Source organism: Biomphalaria glabrata, chromosome 5 (assembly GCF_947242115.1).
Source record: "Biomphalaria glabrata chromosome 5, xgBioGlab47.1, whole genome shotgun sequence".
Taxonomy (NCBI): Eukaryota; Metazoa; Mollusca; class Gastropoda; family Planorbidae; genus Biomphalaria; species Biomphalaria glabrata.
Window position 1 is genome coordinate 18,831,067 of NC_074715.1, and position 26,946 is coordinate 18,858,012.

The 26,946-nt window shown below is 33.4% G+C and overlaps 2 protein-coding genes across 3 annotated transcripts in view; one reads left to right on the forward strand and one right to left on the reverse strand.

Annotated features, from left to right (window-relative positions):
* The first annotated feature begins 4,533 nt into the window (after positions 1–4,533).
* LOC129926241 (golgin subfamily A member 6-like protein 22) lies at positions 4,534–10,280 on the forward strand. The gene is made up of 2 exons (XM_056028870.1): positions 4,534–7,140; positions 10,143–10,280. Exons 1-2 carry the CDS (start codon positions 5,880–5,882, stop codon positions 10,157–10,159), a joined length of 1,278 nt encoding a protein of 425 aa, XP_055884845.1. The 5' UTR covers positions 4,534–5,879; the 3' UTR covers positions 10,160–10,280.
* Positions 10,281–12,024: 1,744 nt separating this feature from the next.
* The window catches only part of LOC106072345 (receptor-type tyrosine-protein phosphatase epsilon-like), a 60,677-nt gene continuing 45,755 nt past the window's right edge, over positions 12,025–26,946 (reverse strand). For both annotated transcript variants that reach the window (XM_056028848.1, XM_056028847.1), the window contains 10 exons: positions 23,499–23,644; positions 22,199–22,334; positions 20,831–20,977; positions 20,235–20,376; positions 20,017–20,090; positions 19,485–19,622; positions 18,800–18,922; positions 18,216–18,343; positions 16,286–16,421; positions 12,025–15,609 (listed from right to left, as the gene is read on the reverse strand). In XM_056028848.1, coding sequence (XP_055884823.1) covers positions 15,514–15,609; positions 16,286–16,421; positions 18,216–18,343; positions 18,800–18,922; positions 19,485–19,622; positions 20,017–20,090; positions 20,235–20,376; positions 20,831–20,977; positions 22,199–22,334; positions 23,499–23,644 — 1,266 coding nt within the window. In that variant the 3' untranslated portion in view covers positions 12,025–15,513. The remainder of the gene's footprint in view (positions 15,610–16,285; positions 16,422–18,215; positions 18,344–18,799; positions 18,923–19,484; positions 19,623–20,016; positions 20,091–20,234; positions 20,377–20,830; positions 20,978–22,198; positions 22,335–23,498; positions 23,645–26,946) is intronic.

Below are 26,946 nucleotides of genomic sequence, written 5' to 3' on the forward strand. Positions count from 1 at the left end.
AACCCCCCCCCCCCCAAATCAATAAAAAGCTGCCATTACTTTGTATGTTGATTCCGTGTGTCACGTCGACGTCTTAAAAAGTAAATGGAATACTGAACATTCAATTGTACTAGCGTTGATGCGTAGCCTGTATTTCTTGAGCGCCAATTCTTTCTGTGAGTATAATATTGGGGTTGTACCCTGGTTACTGTGTTTTTGTATTATTTTAATTTCATCTTCCGCCTTGGGGTTGTAAGCTCTTTGACGAGACGTAACCTTTCTGTTCCAAGATATATATATATATATATATATATATATATATATATATATATATATATATATATCATGGGCGTAGCCAGGGGGGGGGTTCTTGGGGTTCAAACCCCCCCCCCCCGAAATGAAATCCCCCCCCCCCGGAGGGGGGGGGACGGAATTAAGTGACTGATACTTGCTTTCATTTTGTTTATTTTAGGTGAGATTTTAATACTAAATCATCACTTACCACAGCACAGCCTAGGCAGTTTTGAGTTAAAAACCCTCTACCAAGGGGTTTTGAGTTTAAATCCCCCTACCAGGGGGTTTTGAGATTTTAAAAACCCCTATCAAGGGGTTTTGAGATACAAATCTCTCTACCAGGGGGCTTTGAGTTTAAAACCCCCTACAGGGGGTTTTGAATTTTAAACCCCCTACCAGAGGTTTTTGCAGTTTAATCCCCCTCTTCTATAAAACAAAACAAAAAAAATGCAAACAACAATCCCCTAATTCCAACAGCACAGTTGAGGAAGATTTTGATTTTAAAACCCCATCCAAAATTTACGATAACCCCATCTTCAATATAAAAAAAGCAAATTACACACTAAAAATTCTATGAGCGTAGCCAAAGGGGTTTTGAGTTTAACCCCCCTCCCCCTTTCAGTTGGGGTTTGAAGCTAAAAAGTACCTCTTCAATATAAAAAAAAAGCAAATTACACACTATAAAATCTATGGGCGTAGCCAAGGGGGTTTTGAGTTTAAATCCCCCTCCTCCAGATGGCTTTTTCTTTAAAGTTTAAAACCCCTCCAGATGGTTTTGAGTTTAAAATTCCCCTACAGAGAGTTTAGAATTGAAAACCTCTCTCTTCAATATTATTTTAAAGCAAACTACAGTCACCAAATTCTATGATCGTAGCTAAATGGGGTTTTGAATTAAAAACAAAACCCAAAAAAAAAACCCAGAGATTTTTTAGTTTAAAACCCCTCAACAGATGATTTGACGAAAAAACTTTCCTTTTCGATATAAAATCTAAAGCGAAATACAGGCATGTAATTCCAAGAGCGTAGTCAAGAAAGGTTACACATTTCTACCAGTGGCTTGGGATCCATTAATTAAGTGTGAATAGTCTTCTGCCGAAATTGAAAATCATTAAATGTGTCGCAACAAAGATGGCTAAGACAGATTTTAGGAGTCAGTCATAGAGATCGGGTCTAAATCAAAGAAATCATATGCCGAACTGGGAGTCGAATCCTTAGTAAGGTTGTGACAGAGCGTCGCATGAGGTTTTGCGGGACATGTTTTCCGACAAAATGAATTACGCAAAATAAGAGTTGCGGAAACAGCTTGCCGGAAAATGCGCCGAACGGCGCGAGAGGGTCAAAGTCAGTAAGAATAGCACATTAGGTTTTTGAAATAAAACTTTTTAATAGCAAGATAATGCACTGTAGATACCTCAGAATATGCTTTTTGTTGGCTTTCAATACCAGAAATAGTGCTCGGCGGCGGGGCTTCGCCCCGCGCTGGGGGAGCGCTGCGAGCTCCCCCAGACCCCCTTGCTAGCAATAAACAATAAACGTCTTCCGAAAGGGTCAGAATGTAATAAAGATTAATTATGTACACACACACACACACATATATATATTTTTTTTTGCTGGGGGGTGGGGGGAGGTCGGGGGGATCCCCCCCCCAAAACCCTCCCCGAAAAAAAATCCTGGCTACGCCCATGATATATATACTTCATTAACTGTTTTTTAACGGTGACAAACATAAATGAAAATACGCTACTAGTGTTGTGTAGTCCGTCAGTCCAATCCTAAGTGCCCGCACACTTTAAGAGATACAATTTAATGCTAATACGCAATCATGAAACAAGAAGGAAAAGTGGATGACCCATAAATGTATCATACTTCTGCAGTTATTTGTTACTGTTGTTTTCATGTATTAAAAAATGATTTACATGTAATAACCTGTTTACTCGCTTTAAAAATTATTTCAGAGTTATAAAGGATTTTTTTTTTTTAGTTCCTATCACACAGAGATGTAAATGTATATTATTACAAAGATTGTATGAACTCATTCTGTCTGGTACAAATGTTAATCACAGTATACGGTCCCTTTCCGTTAAATAGTTTAAACTTTGCTCAGTCTTTCATTGTTCCTAAAAACACATGAACCAATTAAAAAAAAAACAATTAGTTAATGAAATAGTTGTAATTAATTAATTCTTTGGTATATGCCTAGAAAAAAAAAAAAGAAATCTTACAATATCGAAATATATGCTGTAAATTTGGAGTTATCCTTCTTATATAAGATTTAGTGTTTGTTTTTTGTTTGCTTGTTATTTTCCCTTCAGAATTATATTTTATCTGTTTAATAAACAATGTTTACTTACAACGTAGGTGCGTGGATGTTGAGAGGTGAAGCGTTGACCGGGATTTTGAATTTCGGGATTTTTTTACTAAGCTCTTGAGATCATCTAACTCTAAAGGTACCTGTCGCAGTTATCCATGTAACTGTATAGTAGAATTAGTTCTCTAATTGATAGTGCGGCGTTGATCACTATATTGATGACGTCATTACATTATTAATATTTTCTGTGTAGACTAGAGGACTGAGCTTTTGTTGCTTGTCACAACTTCTAGTGACGTAAATTTAGTGTGTGTGTGATTTGCGTCATTTATCGTCTAGTACAGTCTCTCCATTGTTTTGTACGTTGGTACAGATAGACGTGTTTTGAGAGCTCTTGAATTTCTCCTTGGTTTTTGTTATTGGATAGCCTTAGCATTTGCCTTGGACATTTTCTTGTTGGATTATCCTGACCCCTGTTTAGGGTGAGTTTTATTTTTCATTGTATAGTTTTTCTTTTTGAATTCGTTCGTATTTGTAAGTCTATAATTAGACTAGATATAGATGATTAGAAGAATCCTTTCTTTTATCTTAGTAGCTTCTTATATTAGGCACAGCTCATCGCATTCTCCTTTAAGAAACACGTCGCTTTTTTTGTTTATAATTAATTTGTTTTTATGTTTGGAGCTAAAAACGATGTTTCGGGACAGTGCATGTCCAATTTTAGATAAGTTCCTGTATTTTTGTTCCGCTTTTCCAAAGCAGATGGCAGTTTTTTAGATTCTCGGTAACCAAGTATGTAAAGCTATTGTTTAAACCTCCCCCGGCAATTCATACCCATATAAGGGATGAAGACTATATTATGAGCCTGTTTGATCGTAGGCTGGTGGATCTATCAAAATAAGCTTTCAAACATCTTTAGAAAGACATTCCAATCACATTCATACTGTTAGCTGTTAAATAAAATTTAAAAAGGAGGTGTTTCAATGAATAATGATGAATTAAACACATTCTCCTATAGTGCACAAGGCAAAATCGTAATAAGAAATATTATTGGGATTAATAAATCTATGATTTTTTTCAATAAATAAATGTGACCTAGATCGAGATATCTAGAATATATAATTTATGAATGAAAGAAAAAGTGCGGGCTGCTAATTTGAAGCCAGAGACCATGCCCACTGCAGGTGATCACGCCAGGCGAGCGCTGGTGGTGAGGAGAGGTATACACTAAGCGTGTAGTGTCACAACCTATCATACAGGCAATGGAGGGAAGGGGGAGAGAGTCATGAAAAGAATTATAAGCATCTATGGGAGGGAGGGGATGTAACAAAACGAACATCCAAATTATGAAAAGAAGAGGGTCCTTGGATGTGAATTAAAAGAAAGAGACAGAGAATACATGTAGCCTAGTCTAAAATATCATGTTTGTTGAATTATAATAATTAATTTATAGATCTATAATTATATAGTTTATTTCTGTTTCTACACATAGATTATATAGGTAGGCATATATATATATATATATATCTAGAGAGAGAGAGAGAGAGGCAATATACTATAAATACATATTGCAGAAGTGAATCTACTTCTTTTAATACAATCTAAATAATTTTTAATTAACACATATAATTTATTAGCAATAACATAGTGGTGTTTCTTAACGGTGCTCGATGTGTGCTGAAGGAGAAAGCACAAAAACTGCGTTTATTATAGGAGCATGAAGTGACCTGATTTATTTTAAAATAAAATCTTGACTATGAGTGGTAATTCAAAGAAACACAGCTATTTTTATAGTCCTTTAGTTGCAGAATAAGAATCTGCTTTCAGCTTTTTTGTAAGTTAAACCGTCACCAAATAAAAAAATAAAATAAAAATTTGACCTAGTTCCCGAATACGGTGTGCCTAATATAAGAATCTACTATATAGGGTTTTAGCGTCAAGACTAAGTTTTGGTCGTAGTCTCATTTGAAGACTCTATTTCAAGTATTAGTGTCAAGTCTATATATTAGACTCTGTGTCAAGTCTCAGTGTCAAGATTTGTTTATTCAGTCTCAGTTCTATATTGAGAGTACAACTTTAGGTCTACAGTCTACAGGACTGATGTCTTTCTCTCAGTTGGTCGTCTGGTGTGCACGTTGATTTGTACATGAGTCTGAGGTTCAAGATTCCAGACTGCGGGTTGCAGTGGTCAGACCTGATGGTGTAGTGTCAACTATGAACTTCTACTTTTTGGAATTGTCGTCAGTGGACAGTACCTGATCTAGAGGCTAGATCTGCATATATTACCAGTTGTTGTTTTTGAGATTGAAGGACTATGTGATCCATTGAACTACTTATTATAGTTAAGGTAATATACTATGTGTTTCATAATTATATGAATGTTCTTTATCTAAGGAGACTAACTGGATCATTGTAGATTACATATTATTACATATTGATATTTCATACTATTATTATCAGTCATCATGAATCAGTCATTTGTAAATATATCACAAGAATAAATTTTATTGTTATTTACATCATACACTTAGTTGATTAGTTTATCTACAACTGTAGGCCTATGTGTATGATGTGCTTGTCAGGCTGAACTTGAGCCAAAATATTATAAGTTCAGAAAATAATAACAATAATATAAATTGAAATAATATTTAATATTAATAAATATTTGCATTGGAAATATATAATAATAATTTGATAAATACAAGAATACAAGAACCTGACAAGTATTTTGGGGGCTCGTCTAAACTGTTAAAGGAGTTATTTGAGGGATTATCTCAGTTATAATTTGTTATATTATTGACAGTTGAATATTTGCTAAATAAATTTCTGTACTTGTAAAAGTATATTTTCAGATTCTAGACACTTGTTTGTGTCACATTACTATTCATAACGGTACTATGTGATTGTACCTTATTACTCAGGAAAGGCATCGTATACATTTTTTGTGTGAGACTTTATTGGTGCCATTGTATCATATTGTTATTGATAACATTGTATCTTATATATAATTTTTTTTTTTAAATTGATACTAATAAGATATAGTTTTGTTACATGACAAACTGATTGGTGGACCTAAATTGGAGCTGTGATCTGTTTGTTGGGATTCTCAAGTTGTCCTGGTGTATCTGGCTGTACCTTGTCATCACTACTCTATCTTCCTGGTGCTGAGGCAGATTCTATCTTCGCAGGAGAAAGCACAGCTAAGTGTATTTTTTTTGGTTGCTAATAGTATATCTTGTGCTCTAATTAAATTTTCCGATTTGACCTGTTAAACTTATATTGTTTGGAAATTCTAAGGATGGAGACTAGGTTTTCTATAAATTCACAATTTATAGCGGATGGGCAGGCGTTGGGTTTTACAGGAGCTGACTTGCAGAACTATGTGAAAGAACAGAAGGAGGAATATGTCAAGGCAGAACAAGCAAGATTGGATAGGGAGGAACGGCTCAAGAAGGAACAAAGGGCGGAGGAGGAACGCATAAAGAAGGAGGAGCATGAACGATGGAAAGAAAGGGAAGTAGTGGAAGCTAAAAAGAGGCAGGAAGAATTGGAATTGGCTAGACTTCAGGAGAAAATTGTGGAGAAGGAGTTGCAGAAAGAAAGTAAATCTGAAAACAAAGAAGGAGAACCTAAGATCCAGGATAAACATAGGCATATAATTGATAAGTTGGACAAGAGTTTTCAGAATATGAAGGAAGATGAGGATTTGATTGGTTTCTTGACTCTATTTGAGGCGGTAGCAACAAGATGTTGTATTGATAAGAAAAGTTGGGCTATGTTGTTGTCGTACAAATTGACGTCAAAACTCAAGAATTTTATGCTGCAAGATGATCTGTTTAAGAAGGAAAATTATGATGAAGTAAAGGTTATGCTAATGAGACAGGCTGATATAAATGGAGAAACGTGTAGGAAGAAATTTCACCAAATCAGACCCAAAGAAAATGATTTCAGGGGATATGTGGCAGATTTGAAAAGGGCACTAGACAATTGGATGAAGATGGCGGAGGTAAAGGAGACCATAGAAGGCATGAAAAATATGATTGTGACAGACAGATTATTAGAGAGTGTTTCAGGAGAAGTGTATCGTCAACTTATATTAAATAAAAGTGATAATGTAGAAGACATGCTACAAGTAATTGAAAGTTTTAAGACTGCAAGTTCAACAAAATCATTATGTAAAGAGGAAAATGTGTATGTAATGGGAGCTGCTGAAGCCACAAGTCAGAATTATGCTAGTGACAGGAAAGTCATAACTTGTTTTAGGTGCGGAAAAGTAGGTCACAGGTCAACGGAATGTTATGTGGGTGGAGCCGGAGTGAAACCAAAGCAGGTGACATATAATAAGGATGGACCAAGACATGTGTCAGGCACAAGGAATGTGTCATATGGAACTTACAGGAGGCAGTTTGATACTAGAGGAAGGAGAATGGTTGGAGGGAATTGGAGAGGAGCTTACAATGATGTGAACCATGGTGGAGGAAATAACAGAAGGAATTATTCAGGTGTTGATTATACTAAGGAGAAAAACACAGACAAGTCAAAGAAAGTGCAAAACACAGGTACGCAGAGATGACTAAATTGTTCACGTAAAATTCAAAGTTGTTGTCATTCTAATCTGGCTGATGAAATAGAATATTTTACTCCATGTAGAAAAGAAACTATGTCTATTGTTGATCAGAAATTGAGGAAAAAGTCTGTAGGGAAATTACGTTTTGAAGAAGGATTATTAAATAATAAAATAGTGTCTATATTGCGTGATTCAGGATCTAGTGTTATTGGGGTAAGAAGTTCTTTAATTGAATCCAAAGACAAAATTCCAGGTAGCTACAAATTAAAATTGATTGATGGTACTATTAAGGAATATCCACTGGCATGTGTTGACATCAATTCAGACTATATCACAGGGAAATATATTGTAGCTTGTTTTGAAAATCCAGTAGCTGATTTAATAATAGGGAATGTACAAGATGAACAACATAATGAACATATTGGTGCTGCTGTTACAAGAGCAATGAAACAAAAAGAGAATGAGGCTGATATTATGAAACATTCAGAAGTTATTCAAGATTGTTATAAGTTATTTGGATCATGTGAAGATTTCTTGAGAGAACAAGTGAGTGATCCTACATTACAAGAATTATGGAATCGACAGAAGGAGAAGAGTGTGGATAATAAGAAAAATGGAAGTGTTCGATTTAAGGTATTCGATAGATTATTGTATCGTGTATTCAAAGGTCAATTAGGTCAGGAAGAGAAACAACTCGTGGTTCCAGTGTCAAAAAGGGAAGTAATTTTGAAAACAGCACATGAAAGTATATTTGCAGGTCATTTGTCAGTTAGGAAAACAAAGTCAAGAATATACCAATATTTCTTTTGGCAAGGAGTTGATAAAGATGTTAAAGACTTTATTAGGAGTTGTGATATTTGTCAACGGTGTAGAATGCCACGAAGATGTGATAGAGTTGAACTTGGAAATATGAATATAGTAACAACACCATTTTACAAAGTGGCAATAGATATTGTTGGTCCGTTGGAGGTTACCGAGAACAAGAACAGATTTATTTTAACACTTGTTGACATTGCTACGAGATGGCCAGAGGCAATACCTTTAAGAAATATTACTACAGAAACTGTGATTGAGGCATTAAACACAATCTTCAGTAGAATTGGTATACCGCACGAGGTACTAAGTGATAACGGAAGTCAGTTCACTGCGGATTTATACAAGGAAGTGTGTAACTTCTACAATATTAAAATAGTGCACTCAACTATTTTTCACCCTTCGTCGAATGGGATGAATGAACGTTTCAATTCTTCATTGAAAAGTTTTCTAAGGAAGGTTACACAAGAGAGTCCAAAGGATTGGGATAGAAAGGTTAGCGCTGCACTTTTTGCTTATAGAGAGGTCCCAAATGAAACTACAGGAATATAGCCATTTCAAATGGTATATGGAAGACAGATGAGAGGACCATTGGCCATTCTGAAACAAGTATTTGTAAACAAAGAGGAGGAAGATGAATACAGGAATGTTTACTCATACTTAATGGATTTGAAGGAGAGGTTATTCCATGTAACATCAATTGCCAACAGAAATAGTGAGGTTAAAAAGCAAAAGTACAAAATTCAGTATGATAGATACTCTACATTGCGCAAGATTGATGAAGGTGATTGTGTATTGATACTTAAACCTCAAAGAGAAAACAAATTATCTGTATATTGGCAAGGACCATTTCAAGTTATAAGGAAGGTATCAAGATTCAATTTTCTAGTAAAGAAGGGAGATAAGTTGAAACTTTACCATATCAATAGGTTGATAAAATATCATAGCAGAAGTAAAGATGATACAAGTGAAACTGTTACTAATATTGAAAATGAGAACAGTATTTTGTCTGCTAATATGGTGTCTGTTGTGGATGATGAGGAGGAATTTGATGAAGACTTGACAAATGAAGATATTTTACCAAGCATTCCGACATTAGAAATCAACAATAAGAAGCAGACGAATGAAAAGATTTTATCTCCATTACAGGTTAACCCAGATTTAAACAGTAATCAGAGATGTGAAATTATGAAGGTGCTGGAGGAATTCAAAGATATAATATCTGACATACCGGGTAAAGCAGATGTTGAAGAATTTAGGATTAAGTTGCTGGACACTAAGCCTATAGCATTAAAGCCATATACGGTACCAATAAATATGAAGGAGAAATTAAAAGAGGAAATTGATAGTATGTTGAAGTTGGGTATCATAGGACCCACAGATTCATCATATGCCGCTCCTGTTGTGGTTATTAAGAAACGTGATGGTACACTACGTCCATGCATTGACCACCGTAAGTTAAACAGTGTTACACAAATACCAGCTGAATTAATACCAGATCAAGAAGAGCTATTCAATAAACTCTACAGGGCTAAGTATTTTACTTTAGTTGATTTAACTAAAGGGTATTGGCAAATACCTATAAGTGAAGAATGTAAGGAGTACACAGCTTTTAGAGTTCTGGGGGAACACTACATGTTTCATTACTTACCATTTGGTTTAAGTGGTGCCCCTAACCATTTTAATAGAGTTTTAAAGAGTATTTTAAGAGATATTGAGAATGTATTGTTTTATTTTGATGACATCTGTATATTTAGCGAAAGTTGGGAGACTCATGTTAGAGATGTACAGAATGTTTTCAGTGTATTGAAAAGTCATGGATTTACTCTAAAACCATCTAAATTAGAGGTTGGCTTTACTAACATTAAATTTCTGGGACATAATGTAGGTCGGGGAGAAGTGAAACCAGATAGTAGAAATGTTCAGAAGATCCTGGAGTTTAAACCACCCAGTACTAAGAAGGAAGTAAGGTCATTAATTGGGTTGGTTAACTATTACTCTAAATTTATACCTTGTTATTCAGACTTGGTGTTTCCATTCACAGAGTTATTGAAGAAAGGGAAATCTGTGAGAATTGATTGGAGTAATGAGTGTATTGTGGCGCTGAGAAGAATACAAACTTATTTGTGTGATTATCCTATTCTAAGATTGCCTGATCCTTCTCTTCCATTCTTTTTGCAGACAGATGCATCAGATAAAGGCATTTCAGGTATATTAAGTCAGATGAGAGATGGTGTGTTACATCCAGTGAAGTTTGTCAGTCGCAAGTTGTTGCCACGTGAACAGAAATACTCTATCCTTGAGCGGGAAGGACTGGCCATTGTATGGTCGATCAAAAAGCTAGATCGTTATTTGGCAGGAGTGAAGTTTCATCTCCAGACTGATAACAAGGCCTTGTCATTCATAACTAATAGTAATTATTGTAACAAAAGAATAACTAGATGGTGTTTAGCACTTCAGGATTATTGTTTTGATTCTGTCCATTTGAAGGGAGAATTAAATGTTTTTGCTGATGTATGCTCAAGACTTGTATAATTTTTTTGATTCATTTGAGCAATCATGTACTTATGTTATATTAATTTTGATATTGATCAAATTTGATAATGTAACTATGTAACATGCAAACAGTTGTAACTTTAACTGTAAATTTTTGAGACAAACATTATTTTGTCTATTGAAGTGTATAATGAAGATTTTTTATTGTTGAGGTAATCATAATGATTATTGGTTGTTGAGGATTTCTCAGTTGTTTTTTCTCAGTGAGATTTTGAGGTCTCTTTTTGTAATTCTTGGAAACGTATTTGTAGTATTGATCTTGGTGAAGTTGATTTTCTGGAGAATTTTCTTGCAGTTTTTATGATAACTGGAATTTTTTCAAAATTGCCAGTTCGTTGAGGAGGGGGAATGTCGCAGTTATCCATGTAACTGTATAGTAGAATTAGTTCTCTAATTGATAGTGCGGCGTTGATCACTATATTGATGACGTCATTACATTATTAATATTTTCTGTGTAGACTAGAGGACTGAGCTTTTGTTGCTTGTCACAACTTCTAGTGACGTAAATTTAGTGTGTGTGTGATTTGCGTCATTTATCGTCTAGTACAGTCTCTCCATTGTTTTGTACGTTGGTACAGATAGACGTGTTTTGAGAGCTCTTGAATTTCTCCTTGGTTTTTGTTATTGGATAGCCTTAGCATTTGCCTTGGACATTTTCTTGTTGGATTATCCTGACCCCTGTTTAGGGTGAGTTTTATTTTTCATTGTATAGTTTTTCTTTTTGAATTCGTTCGTATTTGTAAGTCTATAATTAGACTAGATATAGATGATTAGAAGAATCCTTTCTTTTATCTTCTATAGGGTTTTAGCGTCAAGACTAAGTTTTGGTCGTAGTCTCAGTTGAAGACTCTATTTCAAGTATTAGTGTCAAGTCTATATATTAGACTCTGTGTCAAGTCTCAGTGTCAAGATTTGTTTATTCAGTCTCAGTTCTATATTGAGAGTACAACTTTAGGTCTACAGTCTACAGGATTGAGGTCTTTCTCTCAGTTGGTCGTCTGGTGTGCACGTTGATTTGTACATGAGTCTGAGGTTCAAGATTCCAGACTGCGGGTTGCAGTGGTCAGACCTGATGGTGTAGTGTCAACTATGAACTTCTACTTTTTGGAATTGTCGTCAGTGGACAGTACCTGATCTAGAGGCTAGATCTGCATATATTACCAGTTGTTGTTTTTGAGATTGAAGGACTATGTGATCCATTGAACTACTTATTATAGTTAAGGTAATATACTATGTGTTTCATAATTATATGAATGTTCTTTATCTAAGGAGACTAACTGGATCATTGTAGATTACATATTATTACATATTGATATTTCATACTATTATTATCAGTCATCATGAATCAGTCATTTGTAAATATATCACAAGAATAAATTTTATTGTTATTTACATCATACACTTAGTTGATTAGTTTATCTACAACTGTAGGCCTATGTGTATGATGTGCTTGTCAGGCTGAACTTGAGCCAAAATATTATAAGTTCAGAAAATAATAACAATAATATAAATTGAAATAATATTTAATATTAATAAATATTTGCATTGGAAATATATAATAATAATTTGATAAATACAAGAATACAAGAACCTGACAGTACCCAACTTTATTTTGGGGGGTGGGAGGCGGTTGGTCGTTGTAGTGGCCACATGGCGCCCTAGTTAGTCGTCGGCAATAAAACAGATGACAAATAATCAGACTCCTAGGTCGCAAGGTCAGGGATAATTTACTATTTATATCGCTCTTGAACAATTTTGGGACCTCTGTTTAGAATGCTCATAGATTTTTTGTTTGTCTACTAAACTGAATTGACTCCTGTCAGCCCGAAAATTGTGCGGATCGATTCAGAAATTACTTGCAAGGTAAAATGTATGTTTTAGGGGGGGGGGGGGGGTGATGATCGAGTGACATGATGCTTGGCTCTCTCAAACTAAAGTTCTAGAGTTTGAATTCTTTTGATTTGGAACTTTGGCATTTCTCGCACTCTGTAATGTCACTAAAGTAAAGATGTTGACCATTGTACTCCAGAAACCAACAAAACGAACTAGGTAATTTTTAGTGTCCTGTTCAACAAAATAATGTTTATTAATAAGTTTACATTAAGTAGCTATAAGGAACGTAATAAAACAGTGGATTAAGTTGCATTGAGTAGCCTACAAGTGGGAGTTGATGGATGAACGTAAACCCCAACACCTAAACGAAGGTCAAAATATCAGGTACCTAAAAAAAAAAATTCCGAAGATTAAGGATGAGTGCAGTATCTTACGTGACCATGCAAAGGCATTTTAGATCTCAATGTTGCCACATCTGATGCTGACAAAGCAAGAACAAACAACTTGGAATGACTTAACATTTTGATTCCCCTGTTGGGGGTATATAACTTTATTAAAACAATAAAAAATGTTTAAAGTGAGACAATATTTAAAATAAAAAAATAAAACTGTAAATTACAGTACTATGTAATATATGAAAAATATTATTAAAAAAAACAAACAAAAGTAAAACTTATAACCTTTGACAAATCAGTGGCTGGTGTGGTACAGTATTTTTTTTGTTTCTTAATATTAATTCATAGTACAAATATTGATTGTTACTTATGATTTGTCTGAGAGTTCTAACGATTTCCTAGTAAAATGCATACTTTATATACCCATTACAAAAGAAATAGAAACAGGTGATAAACTTACAGCAGAATGTCAGCAGACAATGATCATTTCAGCACCATTAAAAACCAGAAAAATAAAGTACATGACAAGCTAATGTGAAAAACATAATCATTGAACAAATGAGGGTGGGGAGAACCCGGAGAAGGGACCATATCAAATGTCTCGGGGGGGGGGGGGGGGGGAGATAAGTTAAAAATGTGTTATATTAAAAGAGTACATCAACAGTTACCCTATTTGTTGCTATTTTTAAAAAAGGAAAACATATTATCATTGTCATTATGGAAATCATTGTCATCATTGTCATTACGGAAATATCGAGTAGATTGAACTTTTGCAGAGCACTTCAATTCTTCAACTAGACATTGCTAATGTACATTTTAGAACAAATATTTCTGAAAAGTACAACACAATAAGGTAGCAACAACAACTATAATAACGTTTAGAGCTTCAGCAAACAAATCTGGCCACAATAACCTTGGCATTCTATCAAATAAATGTAACAGAAATGGCTTCACTTAACTCTTTCTCTCCTAACTGACGATACCAGTGTTGATTCCACCAGAATGTGGTAAATAATTATGGAGAAAAAGAGTTAATATTCAGCAGTTTGCTACACTTGCCAAGCACTTGGGAGACTTCAAACTGCGGTCCAAGAATGAATGTCAGGTAGGGCACTGGTTCCGCCTGACACAATACCAAATACCATTCACTTAAGTCATTCAAGTCAACAAATTAACTAATCAAGGTTGTGAGGCGAATAGTAACATCATTTCATTTTTAAAATGCGTATCTAGAAATGATTTGAAACATATGTTTTAAAATACAATGATGTTTTCATGTCCTAAAATCACAATTAATCTACTAATTAACTGCCAACAAATTCTTCACAGATGAATTGTTTTCGAAAAGGTTTCAGCAGAATCAGCACACAATGGCAGATCTGAAAACAGAGCTGTATCATTAGGAGAATCCTCACATTGTGTCCTTTGAAAATATGAAGCTCGTGTTTTCTCTAAGTCCTAGTGTTAACATGACCTCGACGCTTGTTAACTTGACCCAAAAAATCACAATAAAAAAAATAAAAATAAACGTCTACATCAGGAAAAATTAATATGTGTCAAAGAATCATCAAACAAAGTGGAAGATATAAACCCAGAAACAACAACTAATGAAATAAATAAAGTTTAAAAAAAAAAGCATTTTTTTTAACTGAAATCTACATCAAGAGTTACTTTATGATCAAATTGCTGGAGATATTTTCACCACAACACAGGGAGTGGTGGCTGAGTAGTTTAGCATTTGGCTTACGAACCTTGGGTCCTGGTTTGAATATAGGTGAAGACTAGTAAAGGTGGTTGGTCATTGTGCTGGCCACATGACAACCTGCTCGTTAACTATTGGCCTAGCAACAGATGACCTTAACATCATCTGCCCTATAAGTCGCAAGGTCCAAAAGGGGAACTTTACTTACACTCTTTTACAACAACTAAATCTCAAACTAATATAAAACAATGAAGTATCTGTGTCATGAATTGTACAGCCAAAACTATGCTTGAAATAATGGTATGTGGAAATACAAATAAACATTTTTTGGAGGGTTATATCTCAACATTTAGTAAGAAATATGTTTAGGTGAATGACAATTGTCATACTGAATGTGTAAATAATTCATTTCATACAATATTGTTTTTTTTTATTATTGTAAAACAATAAATAAAGAATTTTACAGGAAATATCTTCTTCATCTAACAAAGAAAGTCTAATTACTAGAATTTCATATAAATATAATTAAAGATTGTCACATATATAAATAAATTTCAAAGCTAATTCAATATAAAAATAATATGAATTTTTTAAAAAATAATTTTCCCACCCCTTGAAAAGATGTTAAAATATGAATGACTGAACAATGTTGTTTAGTTATAAAAATGTCCAAATTATTTATTTATTTCAAATTACTTACTAAGACTTTAGCAATAGGTCCTATAACATTTTAAATCCCACTATATTTCTCATGTACAACAAAGTTTGATGTTTCATTGAGTATAACATTTCAAGGTATAACAAAAAAAAAACTTCTTGTTAATATTAAGTGACAGCAAGTGACTTTTAAATAAAAATTGTTACAAGAAAAAGAATAGAAAAAAAAAAAATGTGCAAGCTTAATTTATTGAAAAATTTGGTTATATACATACTAAAATAAACACTATTTGAGTAGAATACATTTTATTTTTGACTGCTATAATATAAAGGCAGAATCCAATTTACAACCATTTTCCAATGTCATAAACCTGAACAATTTAGAGTATGAGTATGTATCCAGTTCAATTTATGGAGTCTTCTGTGTTTTCAGACTAACATTACCATAGACACTAGAGTTCTCTGTGTACCTTAGGAGGATATCAAACAGTAATTTGTACTGCTCCTGGAATGTAATTGAATTAAACTGATTGTAGACATTTAAATATTGCAAGTTAGAAGTTAAGCATATCTTCTCCCATGTGTTTACCTTTTAGTATGAAATAGTAAAAATTATTAAATAACAATATAAATGTATTTTTAGATCAAAGGTTATTGGCAGATCTGGTTGATTCTAGTATGTGATTGATTCAGAAAGAAAGACACTAAGAAAGAAAGTTGAAAAACAGACAGATGAATAGAAAGACAGATGAATAGAAAGACAGACAGATAGATGAATAGAAAGACAGATAGATGAACAGAAAGACAGACAGATAGATGAATAGAAAGAAAGATAGATGAACAGAAAGACAGACAGATAGATGAATAGAAAGAAAGATAGATGAACAGAAAGACAGACAGATAGATGAATAGAAAGACAGACAGATAGATGAATAGAAAGACAGATAGACAGACCCTTAGACACGTCAAAGAATAGAAAATAAATGAATAAATTACCAAAAGATAGATAATTTAATAGATGAATATACTAAAGATATTTAGAGATAACTTTCTATTTCTCCAATCAATAAACAAATTATTATAGTTTATATGTGATGGCTATTTTGTTAAGTATTTTTTGTTACTTTCTAATCTAAATGTGTAATCAAGCACCTGTGAGCAAAATGCAATACACTACTTACCAATGTAGATATGGCCTGTGGTCTGACAGACTTTATCAAACCTACTGCAATGGGTATACTACAAGACATATCATTGTCCAGTCTATCCATAAGATTGCACAAAACAGAAATCAGTCCACTGTAGGTAGCACCATTTCTAGAATAAATAACAAAACTGCACATTACTAATAAAAAAAAAGAGAGAGACATGGGATATATAAATATACCACTTGTTTAGTGGCTTTAATTGAATATAAATACCACTTGTTTAGTGGCTTTAATTGAATAATTTCTATTATATAGGTCTCTTAATTATTAACTCGTTCAGTGCTGTGTTCCTCTCAGTGAGTAACTTGAAATACAATATTTGTTTAAATGTCCTCTGCAATACGTGTGCCAGTTTTCATAGAGTGAGGACATGATGCTCTTTTATGTGCTTCCAACTCTCACATGGCAGGGTCAATTGTTGAGGACTTTCTGAGAGCGCTTCCCTTTCTTTAATTGACAAACAGGACACAGAGATGCAGGAGTCTTCTATTCAGAAGATGTGGCCTACCTATCACTGCTGAGATTAATATCCAGCAGGCATTGGTCTAAATTGAGAAAATCTCCAGCTTTCACAAAATAGTTTTATGCAGGGACATATTATTCAGCAATCCTTTATATCTTCTGATTTAAACAAACACACTCATACATAGAAGAAAAATCCTTTTTTTTTCTTGAATCACCTTCTTTAACTGGTGTTTATACATTCTAGGCTGTTCTAAAGAAATGTTTTACATAGATCTCCTTATGTTACGTAAATTTTTCATTTGCATTTCGTAATATAATGCAAGTCTGTATCTGCTGATCAACACAGAGTGAGCAGTACAGAAAAAAAAAAAAACTTTCCATCAATACTTTTTTGTTTCACAAAGAACCAGTCATCCAAAGAAAATTTCATGTACAGAGCTGAACATATAATTTATATTTGCACCAATGATGAACTACTGAGAAAAGTTGCTTTTTCTGTGAAATATTTTGATAATGTTGTTGTGTTTGTAAGGATTTAGATCTACTGTCAAGCTTTAGAAAATGCAATGCAATCCTAGTTTTTTTTTAAGCTGTCCTCTTTTGTATGTTTTTGTCCTTTTTTTTTTTTTATCTTCCTCTGGCTGTGTAAGTATCTGGTAACCCTATACATATTTATTTAAATTCATTGCAGGCATGGCCATTATATAATGAGGCCATATTATATATCTTCTGGTTTAAACATACATGAAACTCATACATGAAAGTAAAATCCTTTTATTTCAATCACCTTCTTTAACTGATGTTCATATATTCTACGCTGTTCTCAATGGTAGATTTTCTATGAGTCTGCAATGTTTGATGTAATCTTTGTAAAAAGTTTTACAAATGTCTGTTTTGGTCATCAGTATTTTCCTAAAACTAGTATTGTAAATTGAATTGGTTTCTTACGCCTTTCTGGCAAGTATTTTTAATATGATGTCCTTATTATAATATTGATTTCCTTAAGCATCTGGGTCTGGTTTTAGCTTTGACAATAACTTAAGTGTTCAATGCTATTATTTGTGATAGACTTTAACTGCATTTGATGAAGCCTTCAATCTTTTTACTACTTTTTGTTACTGACCTTTTCCCTTAAACCAAGTTACAAAGTAATAGGGGCCTACAATTATTCAGTGAATTGATCTGATAATTAAGTACTTAAGGAGGTTAATGATACCCAGAGTCTATGCTTTACTTCAAAAAAGATTCTAAAAGTCAAGCTTTTTTTTTCCTTCAGAAATGAAGACTATGTCCAAGCTCTATCCTCCTGCAGGGCAGCACAGGATGTAAGCAGACAGGATATACCTCACAACCATGCATAAACTAACACACATATATATATATATATTCAATTTGTCATATTATAAATCTCAGTCATTAGGGCTATCAACTTTCTCACCTGCACATATAAACTGTTTTACCAGAGGCATCATAAGATCTCAATTGTTTGATGAAAGTGAGTAATTTTCTGGAATCTAGGTCAGTGAACTTGCTCTTTAAATGAACTAGTTTGTGATGTTCTGATTTCTTAAAATAAACATGTTGATAAGATAGCATTAGGATACCAAAAGACTTACTAACAATAAGCCTGAGAGAGAGAATAGATTATCATTTTGGTGAAAGCTCCAACATTTGCTACTACTCAACTGTCACTGGTAGAATGACAGAGAAGAAGAGCTCCAAAAGCAATCACTTCCCAATTGACTGATCAGGTGGGTTTTTTTTTTTTACAAAGCATTTCCACACTATAAAAAAAGTAGTTTTACAGTGGCTATAGCTTATTTCAAATGCCTGACCCCTAACGGTTAGGACAATTGTGGAAGCTTTCTAATTGAGCTTAATGGCTTTTATTTGATTATTATAATTATACATAAATATATCAGAAGGCCAAACAAAATTTTTTTATAGAGAACAGCATGCACACCAGTTGATTCAAAGTGTGAATAGTAACATTAAAGTATAGTAATACCATTTAATCCTTACTTTATGAACTGTCAGATTTCTTTCCTCCCACAAGTCTGTCTCTTTTCTATATGCTGAACTAATTTTGAAAGGTGTACACATTATGACTTGATCTTCATTGCTGGGGAGATATTCTGCTACAGACTGTCAGAAATAGAACTAGATCAATACAAGAAATGACAGAAGAAACATCCTTAAAGGAGCTTTATATAATATTATTATTACACTAGCTGGGCATAAAGCATTCCAAATTTCATTCAGCTAAACACATTTAGTAGACCTCCATTAGATTGTTTCAAAAATAAAAAATCTAGCAGTCTTGTGGGCAGATAGATGCCTGGTCCTGTTGTATGCACTCTGCACTGATGTCTCAATGGTCCTGGTTTCAAATCCTACAGCCCGCTATTCCCTGCTGTCCTGTAATGATCATTATTTGTGAAGGAAAGTCTGAAACTCAACAAATCATGTTGGGAGACAAATATATTGTTGGGAATTTAAATGTTATATGAAATAAAATTTGAGATATAAGATATTTTTTGTAAGCTTATTAAAAGCTATCTACAAGATCTTATGGGTAAACATTTTTTTTGCCAATGGAAACAATGTGACTAGAATAAAATCAAAGTGAAACTAAAACTAGCTTTACTTAAAAAAAGACTTACGTTTAGTAAGATAATATTAGTCCTGATAAATTTACATAACTTGCCTCATCTGTTGCTGATGTATCTGACTCAAAAGACACAACAAGAGACACTTTATATTCAGTGACCATTCTCCAGAAGTCTACAAGTGTCTGAGGCATGGGAAGCTGTGTCAAAATATGTTGGTCTTTGTGTCTGAAATTCTGAGAAGATACATAAGAAATGTTTCAAACTATTTTGATACAATTTTAGTTACTAATACTTTTTAGATTTCTACTTAACATGAGGATAAGAAAAACTGTTACAAGCTTAACAGAAGGTTTAATTGCCAATTTGATCAAAGTTCTTACTCCCAATCACATTTATCACTATTGCAAAACAATTATTTTAATTTCAAAAAAGAAGTAGCTTCTGTGACTGAACATGATGTTTTAATCTATGTACCCTATGCATCTGTTTGATTTTTTTAAAACAAATGTCAACACTATTCAAAAAGAAAAATTCTTCTGGGGAAGTATATCAGACAATAGTATTAAACAAAGTTATTAATATCATTTAAAAACAACAAAAGAAGAAAGTTATTGTAAAAATTGTCACCTGAACAAATACTGCATTAATGTAAGTTCCAGAATCTTTTGGTTCACTAGCCAGGAAAACACGGTAGTCAGATTCTGTTAGGAAAACATTTAAATTTTAAAATGTCATTTTAATATTTTTTATCGCAATATTTAAAAAATATATAATTTCATTGAAATGTTGTAGCTAAATTTAATTTTATTGTAAATCACAAAGAAGGCAATTTAATTTAAACTTACTTGGAAGAATGTTACTAAATCTATTTTTCCTTGATGTCTTAACACTAGCACTATTCTCATAAACATTTTTGGTTTCTTCAGATTCAGATTCAGCCACATTATTGGAATCACTTTCTAAGTAAGCAGAGGTGCTACAAATATTCTGAAAGTTTAAATATATATATATATATTTTAAAATATACATGTTTATATCTAAACAATAATAAATCTACGTAATTTGTTTTGGTACTATAAGTAGCAAAGGATGTTATGTTCATAACCTTAAATCGTAAATTCAATACAAGTTTTTTTAGTTCAAGAAAAGAAACAGGGGCCCTATTTATTGTGTTAATTGATAGTAATTTTGGTAAGTTATAATATTCAGTGACTCTTCTCAATTCTAGATTATTTTTAATGTATTTTTAGGAATTTTTTCAATCTTAATTTATCTGACCAATATGATTGTCATTTTTTCAAAATTAGATTATGGCTGAGTGCATGATAACAATACATACATAGGTCAAAATTAAATTCATGTAAATTTGTATAACTTTAAACATACTCATCTTTTTGACTCATTTTGTTTTACATAACAAAGGAATAACAATACATATTACCTGATATTCCTCTTCCAGTTTTGTTTTTCCAGATGACGTTTTTTGACCAAGTTCACCAGCTTTTTCATAAAATTCATTTGCTTCATTATAAGTCCCTAAGTACAAGGAAGATACCAGGACAGCTTTATGAAGAAAGATATACTGCTCCTGTAAAATGCATTTGGCAAAAAACATATTTTGAAATTAATTAGTTCTATCTATATTTAACAGATCAATAGTACAAGGATCAATACAACAGAATTCCCTGGAAAACACAGTTAGGAAAATATTTAATTTTATCTAGATAGCTAACCAATTATAAATAAAATAGTTTAAAAAAAATGAATATATTGCGATAAACAAATTTTAACACCATTTATCCTATACTATGCTTTAAAACATCACCAAACTTGATAATCTTAAAATTATCTAATTCTAAAACAATGTAACAAAATTTTACAGAATAGTGCTATTGGCTTTAAATAGCAAAAAGCAACAATGGATCATCTCATATAAATGAGATCAATACCTGGACGTTAGCTATGGTTGGAACAATGTTGTCCCAAGAGCTGTTCCCTCTTTTACATGCAGCTCATGTTTCCAAAGGCACTGCAAGTGCCGATACAGTTTGAAATAAGCTTCATGGCAGGTTCTGCCAGGGTGTTTTTCTCAGGATTGGGTATTGAGATTTGAATTCAGAATTTGTATGCTCCTAGGTGGCTAGCCTGACATAGCTAACAAGCCTCTCCTGTCCAAAGTTTACTGGTTTAAATGCCAATTACTATTTTGATCCTTCTTTTGTTAGTAAAAAAAAAAGTTCCGCAGATCTATTATCTGAGCTAAACATGAAGGCCAGGAGTTGGACTGGTAGTCTGAGTCTACTGGAGACACAAGCCATTGGAAGCAATCAATAGGTTGGTGTGTGACATTTTGGTGCAGCCCTTTTTGTGCAAGAAGTTTTAACAAAATAAGTTTTGATGATAATTTATGAAAGACAAAACAAATATTGTTTTTTCACTTTACTGTACAATAGTATATATAGTACACAGGTTTATCAGGCTTTTTTCTGGCTTTAGTTACTGGTACCTATTTCATGTCATTTATGTTGACATTGTAACTAATCAAACAAATTATTACACTTACAGCGAAGTCAAGTGAAATAAAAAGAGGGTCTCAAGACCAAGTTTTGAGTAAGATGTTGATTTTTAGATCAACATTGAGCTTTTTTACTAATACTAACAGCTAGCTGCACAGATGGATCTTAGACTAGTCCTTAAATAATCAGCAGGGAAACCACTTATAACACTGAAATTGCAATTATATATTAAAAGAGACAGGGAGGTGTGCTGTATAATTACATACACAAAGATAAATATATTAAATTTATACCGCTGTCTGTATCATCCACATCCTGTCTTGTCGAAGCCTGACCAAGGTATCGAAGAAATCAACACATCCAGTCTCTCTTGCTTGGTCAATCAAATCACACAGACCAATAAACGTTCCAGTCCTACCGACACCAGCACTGTTAAAAAAAATGTAGGAATAATATGTTTGGAAAACGCCTTGTGAAAATTTTTTTTACAATATGGAGGTGAATTTGTAGAAAAGAAGTTAAACTGAAATAATAATAAATATGTATGTCAATTAGCAATCCCTCCTTCATTGACAGGTGCCACCTTGAGACTCACATTTCAATGTATGTCAATTAGCAATCCCTCCTTCATTGACAGGTGCCACCTTGAGACTCACATTTCAATGTATGTCAATTAGCAATCCCTCCTTCATTGACAGGTGCCACCTTGAGACTTACATTTCAATGTATGTCAATTAGCAATCCCTCCTTCATTGACAGGTGCCACCTTGAGACTCACATTTCAATGTATGTTTTCATTTTACATCTCTGTACTCAAACCTACTCATCTTTTTCTATTTTGTTCTAAAGTTATTGATTGTTTTGGTTAGGTACTTGGCTAGTGATTAGAATATAGTTTAATGTCTCAAGCTCAATTTTTTTCATAAGTATTTCTTTCTTTACTGGTATTTGTTCACAAAAATCATGAATGCTTGTAGAATGACTAAATTATGTTTATGTTCAATAGTTTTCTTCTGTTTTTATTACTAAGTTAAAATATATGTTCATTGTCTTGGCATATGCATTTTTTTAGTTCAATAGCTGGGGTGTGTTATGTGTCTTTTGGGGAAAGTATGTTAGTGCATTTTAATTTTTTTTTAGTTATTGATCTATTTTCACATCTGTTTTAGTTGCAATATGCTAATGAGAGTATCTATAGCTATCTAAATCCTACTCCCTATGAAACTGTGTATTTAATGTAACGTAAAATGTTTTTTTTTAATTTAAAAAGCATATTTTTTAAAGCTAAATAGCTCTAAGGAAGATGGAGTATTTGTACAAAATTATCCTGGTATATGAAACAATTTAAGGAATGTGCTTTTATTTTTGTATTTTTCTGAGTATTTTATTAGGTTTTGTTTTTGTATTTGAAGATTATGGTTCTTTTTTATTTATGTATAATTGCTACTTTACTATTTAGTTTTCTATCCTTAAGGGTCTCTAAATTAAACAAAGTGCTAGATGTGTTGCTTTAGTTATTTATCAAATAACAGAAATTCCTGTAATTCTAAAACATGTCGAGTGCAGCATAACAAGACATCAACAATACTTAACCTGCAATGGACGACAATAGGTTTAGAGGTTTGAATGGATGAGACTTTGTGATTGAATTCTAAAAGACCCCATGGAGATGACGGCACATTCTGGTCTGGCCAGGAATGAAAGTGGAGTTGAGTTACACTGTGACTTATTTCATCTTTCTGAAAGTAGAATTTATAATTATTGTTTTAACATAGTAGGCTTACAAGCTAATTGAGGGATAATACAATCACCAGTTAATGAAATCAGTTATTAATTATGACAATCTTCAAATACCTATACATTATTATGTTCTAAAAAGTAATTAGACATTTTTAAGTGTTCTGATGTGTTGCAATTAACTGTAATCAATAGTATCATTAAATGTACTTAAATATAGACCAATTAAAAACAATGACAATAAAAAATAAAGCACTTATAAGTTCAACAGCACAGAATGTAGTACAAATAGTAAACATATTCATGATTGTGATATTGGTTAGAGCGATTGGCAAAAACAGTATCTGGAATATACTTGACTTATTTCTGTGAATTCCCCAAGGGCCACCACCACACCTCTGCACCAAACTTGGCTCTAAGCAGTTTTCTTCATCTGCTCGAATGCCTTCCAGTATCCGCAGCTTTGTTGATGACTATTGCTTGGGCCTGCCCAATTTCCTTGCAGATTCCAATCAAGTGCCTGCCTTGCAACATTGGTACTTGATTTTTGCAGGATTTGTCCTATCTATCTATGGGTTTTTGTTTAGTTCTTTCCCACAAGTTGACAGTAGATATCTTTTCGAGCTACGCCTATCTAATTACTGATATATGGCGTAGGCAACTGTATGTGAAGGTCTGCAGTTTTTCCATATCTTTTCATGACTTTCCATGTCTCATAACAGTTTAACTGACTTTACATTTTATTTAAAGATTCAGATCTAGCAATGCAGAGATAAATCTAGTGCTTTGGACAGCCCGATAGTTTTGAGTGTGGTAAAGATATAATCTAGATCTAGAAGGGCTTTTATCACAAGGGATCTAGGCCTATCAGTAATTCTGAATGAGTTCACGGGTCAGCCATCTTTGTTATTGCTGTAATCTTAAATCTTGGGTTTTCTCTCAGATTTGTTTTTTTTTTTTGTTTTCATTTTAGTAGCTAAAAAATATGCTAGATCTAGATATACCTGTGTTATCTAGTCCTAAGTCTATTAATAAGACTCAAAATCTGACTGCTAGAACAAATTAATATATTGATATGACAAGGTTATAATTGTTAAAGGTCAATTTATTTTTTCACTTTCATAGACCCCTTGGAAGTCTTCGTAGACCCCTGGGGGTCTATATAGACCTATATAGAATCTAGATCTAGATCTACTTGATAATGACTCCTAACTTAATGAAGTTGATCATAAAATATCATTTAGGCCTATAGATCTAGATGATATAGTTAAGCAATATAGATTCTAGATTCTACATTATCTAGTTCTAGTAGAATATGGTAATCCTGAAGGAGTTCATGGGTCAGCCATCTTTGTTACTATAATACTATTTTGCAAACAAATTATATGAAGGAGTGCAACCACCATCAGATATTGTTGTCTTTACAGACTCCCAATCTACTCTGCAAGCACTTAACAGCAGCACCTCAAACAGCCCAAGAGAGTTGACAACACTCATTGTGATAATCCATCAGATGATATCAAAATTAAATATCAATATCACACTACAGTGGATCCCTGGACACATTGGCATCATGGGAAATGAAAAGGCAGATAAGCTATCAAAGGCAGGTTCATCTATGGAACAACCAGATAGACCTGTTTACTACCTAACCCTAAGGTCAATGTTAGTCAACAATCACAAAGAGGAGTGGCTCAACCAATGGGCATCAGGAAACACAGGCAGAGCCATGTACAAAGCAATGACTACGCCTAACAAACTGGACGGTATTAACTTCCTCCCCGCAAAGAACAATCTACAATCTTCCAACTAAGAACAGGACACACACCACTATTAAATTACCACCTGAACAAAATAAACTCCACACAACTCCCCCTTTGCAAACACTGCGCCCACCCCATTGAAACCGTAAACCATATCCTCTTTGAATGCCCCTCCCTAATCCACCTTAAGCAGACCCTACTTCCACTACAGCCCAACATAACCAACACCCTGTACGGCAGTGCTGAACAACTGAAGAAAACAGCACACTTTTTTTTCCTTGGCATAGTCTGCAAAAGAGCTCACAGCTCAGCAGCAATAAAGCTGGCTAGAAGAAGAAGAAGTTACTATTTTGTTATTGTTTATGTTCCAAAGAAATCCCAAGATAGTGTCTTAAAAAATACCAAGAATTAACAATATATACTTCCTTGTTTTTAAAGCAATGCTATTGTCTTTTAATTTTGACTTGGTGCCAATACAATATGTTTCTAGTTGTTCTCTCTTCTTTTTAATTGTTAATATAATATATATATGTCGGCTGCCTGGTCGTGCGGTTTGTGCGCTGGACTGTCGTTCGGATTTATTGATGGTCGAGGGTTCAAATCCTGCCCACTCCCATCCCCCGTCGTCCTGCGGGAGGTTTGGACTAGGAAGTAAACTATCTTCAACTCTGAAGGAACATCCGAAACATGTAAAACATTTTACAAAACATTTTACAAACGATAATGGATTTCATTTAAGCAGGTCGTGACTTACATTTTTTTTACAGCCCATTAATGTAATTATTTCATAAACTAATATATTATGTGTACCTTAGTTTATCCTTTAAATATTTATCCTGCTATTCAAATGAAAAATTGTATTTAATTTCAATATTTATTTACATAGCTTAATTTTTGTGTACATGTAACTAATGTTTAACAAAAAGAAATGTAAAATGTACACATTGTTGACTATTTAAAATTGGGATTCATTCCTTTCTTGTCAAACAAAGGTTGGATAAGTGACTTTTTATGACGATATGAAACCAATTACGCTGGAGGATCATTTGAGACGATGCCGGACTGACAAAAAAAAAAAAGATTTGAAAAACTTTTGAACACTCAAAGATAAAGTTCAGAATAGACCGAAAAATCTTTTTTCGACATCATATATAGAAGAGGGTTACTCACTTTCGCCCCTTCTCCTATTAATGAAAACAGCTCCACTGACTCTATATTACAGCCACACTTGACAGATCAAGAAATACATGAGAAACTGCTCTATGCAATAACTTTTACAATGATATATAAGGCTCATTAATTAATTAATTAATATTTAATCTTTGAAGTACTACTTCATAGAACAACAAATTCCTATATGAAGCATAATATCCGTAGCAACGGATGATAAACCTGATAAAAAAATAATAAAAAATTCCAGTGTGTTTGGTGATTCCAGCAATACATATTAATTGTTATTTGAATTGGTTTTAAGGCAGTCTTTTTTGGTGAGCTAAAAGGTGGTCGACGTAACAGAGGCGCCCCACGGAAATGCTTCAAAG

Bases quoted from the DNA above. Each gene is read 5' to 3' on its own strand.
- LOC129926241 (XM_056028870.1), top strand. From the start codon at position 5,880: ATGGAGACTAGGTTTTCTATAAATTCACAATTTATAGCGGATGGGCAG.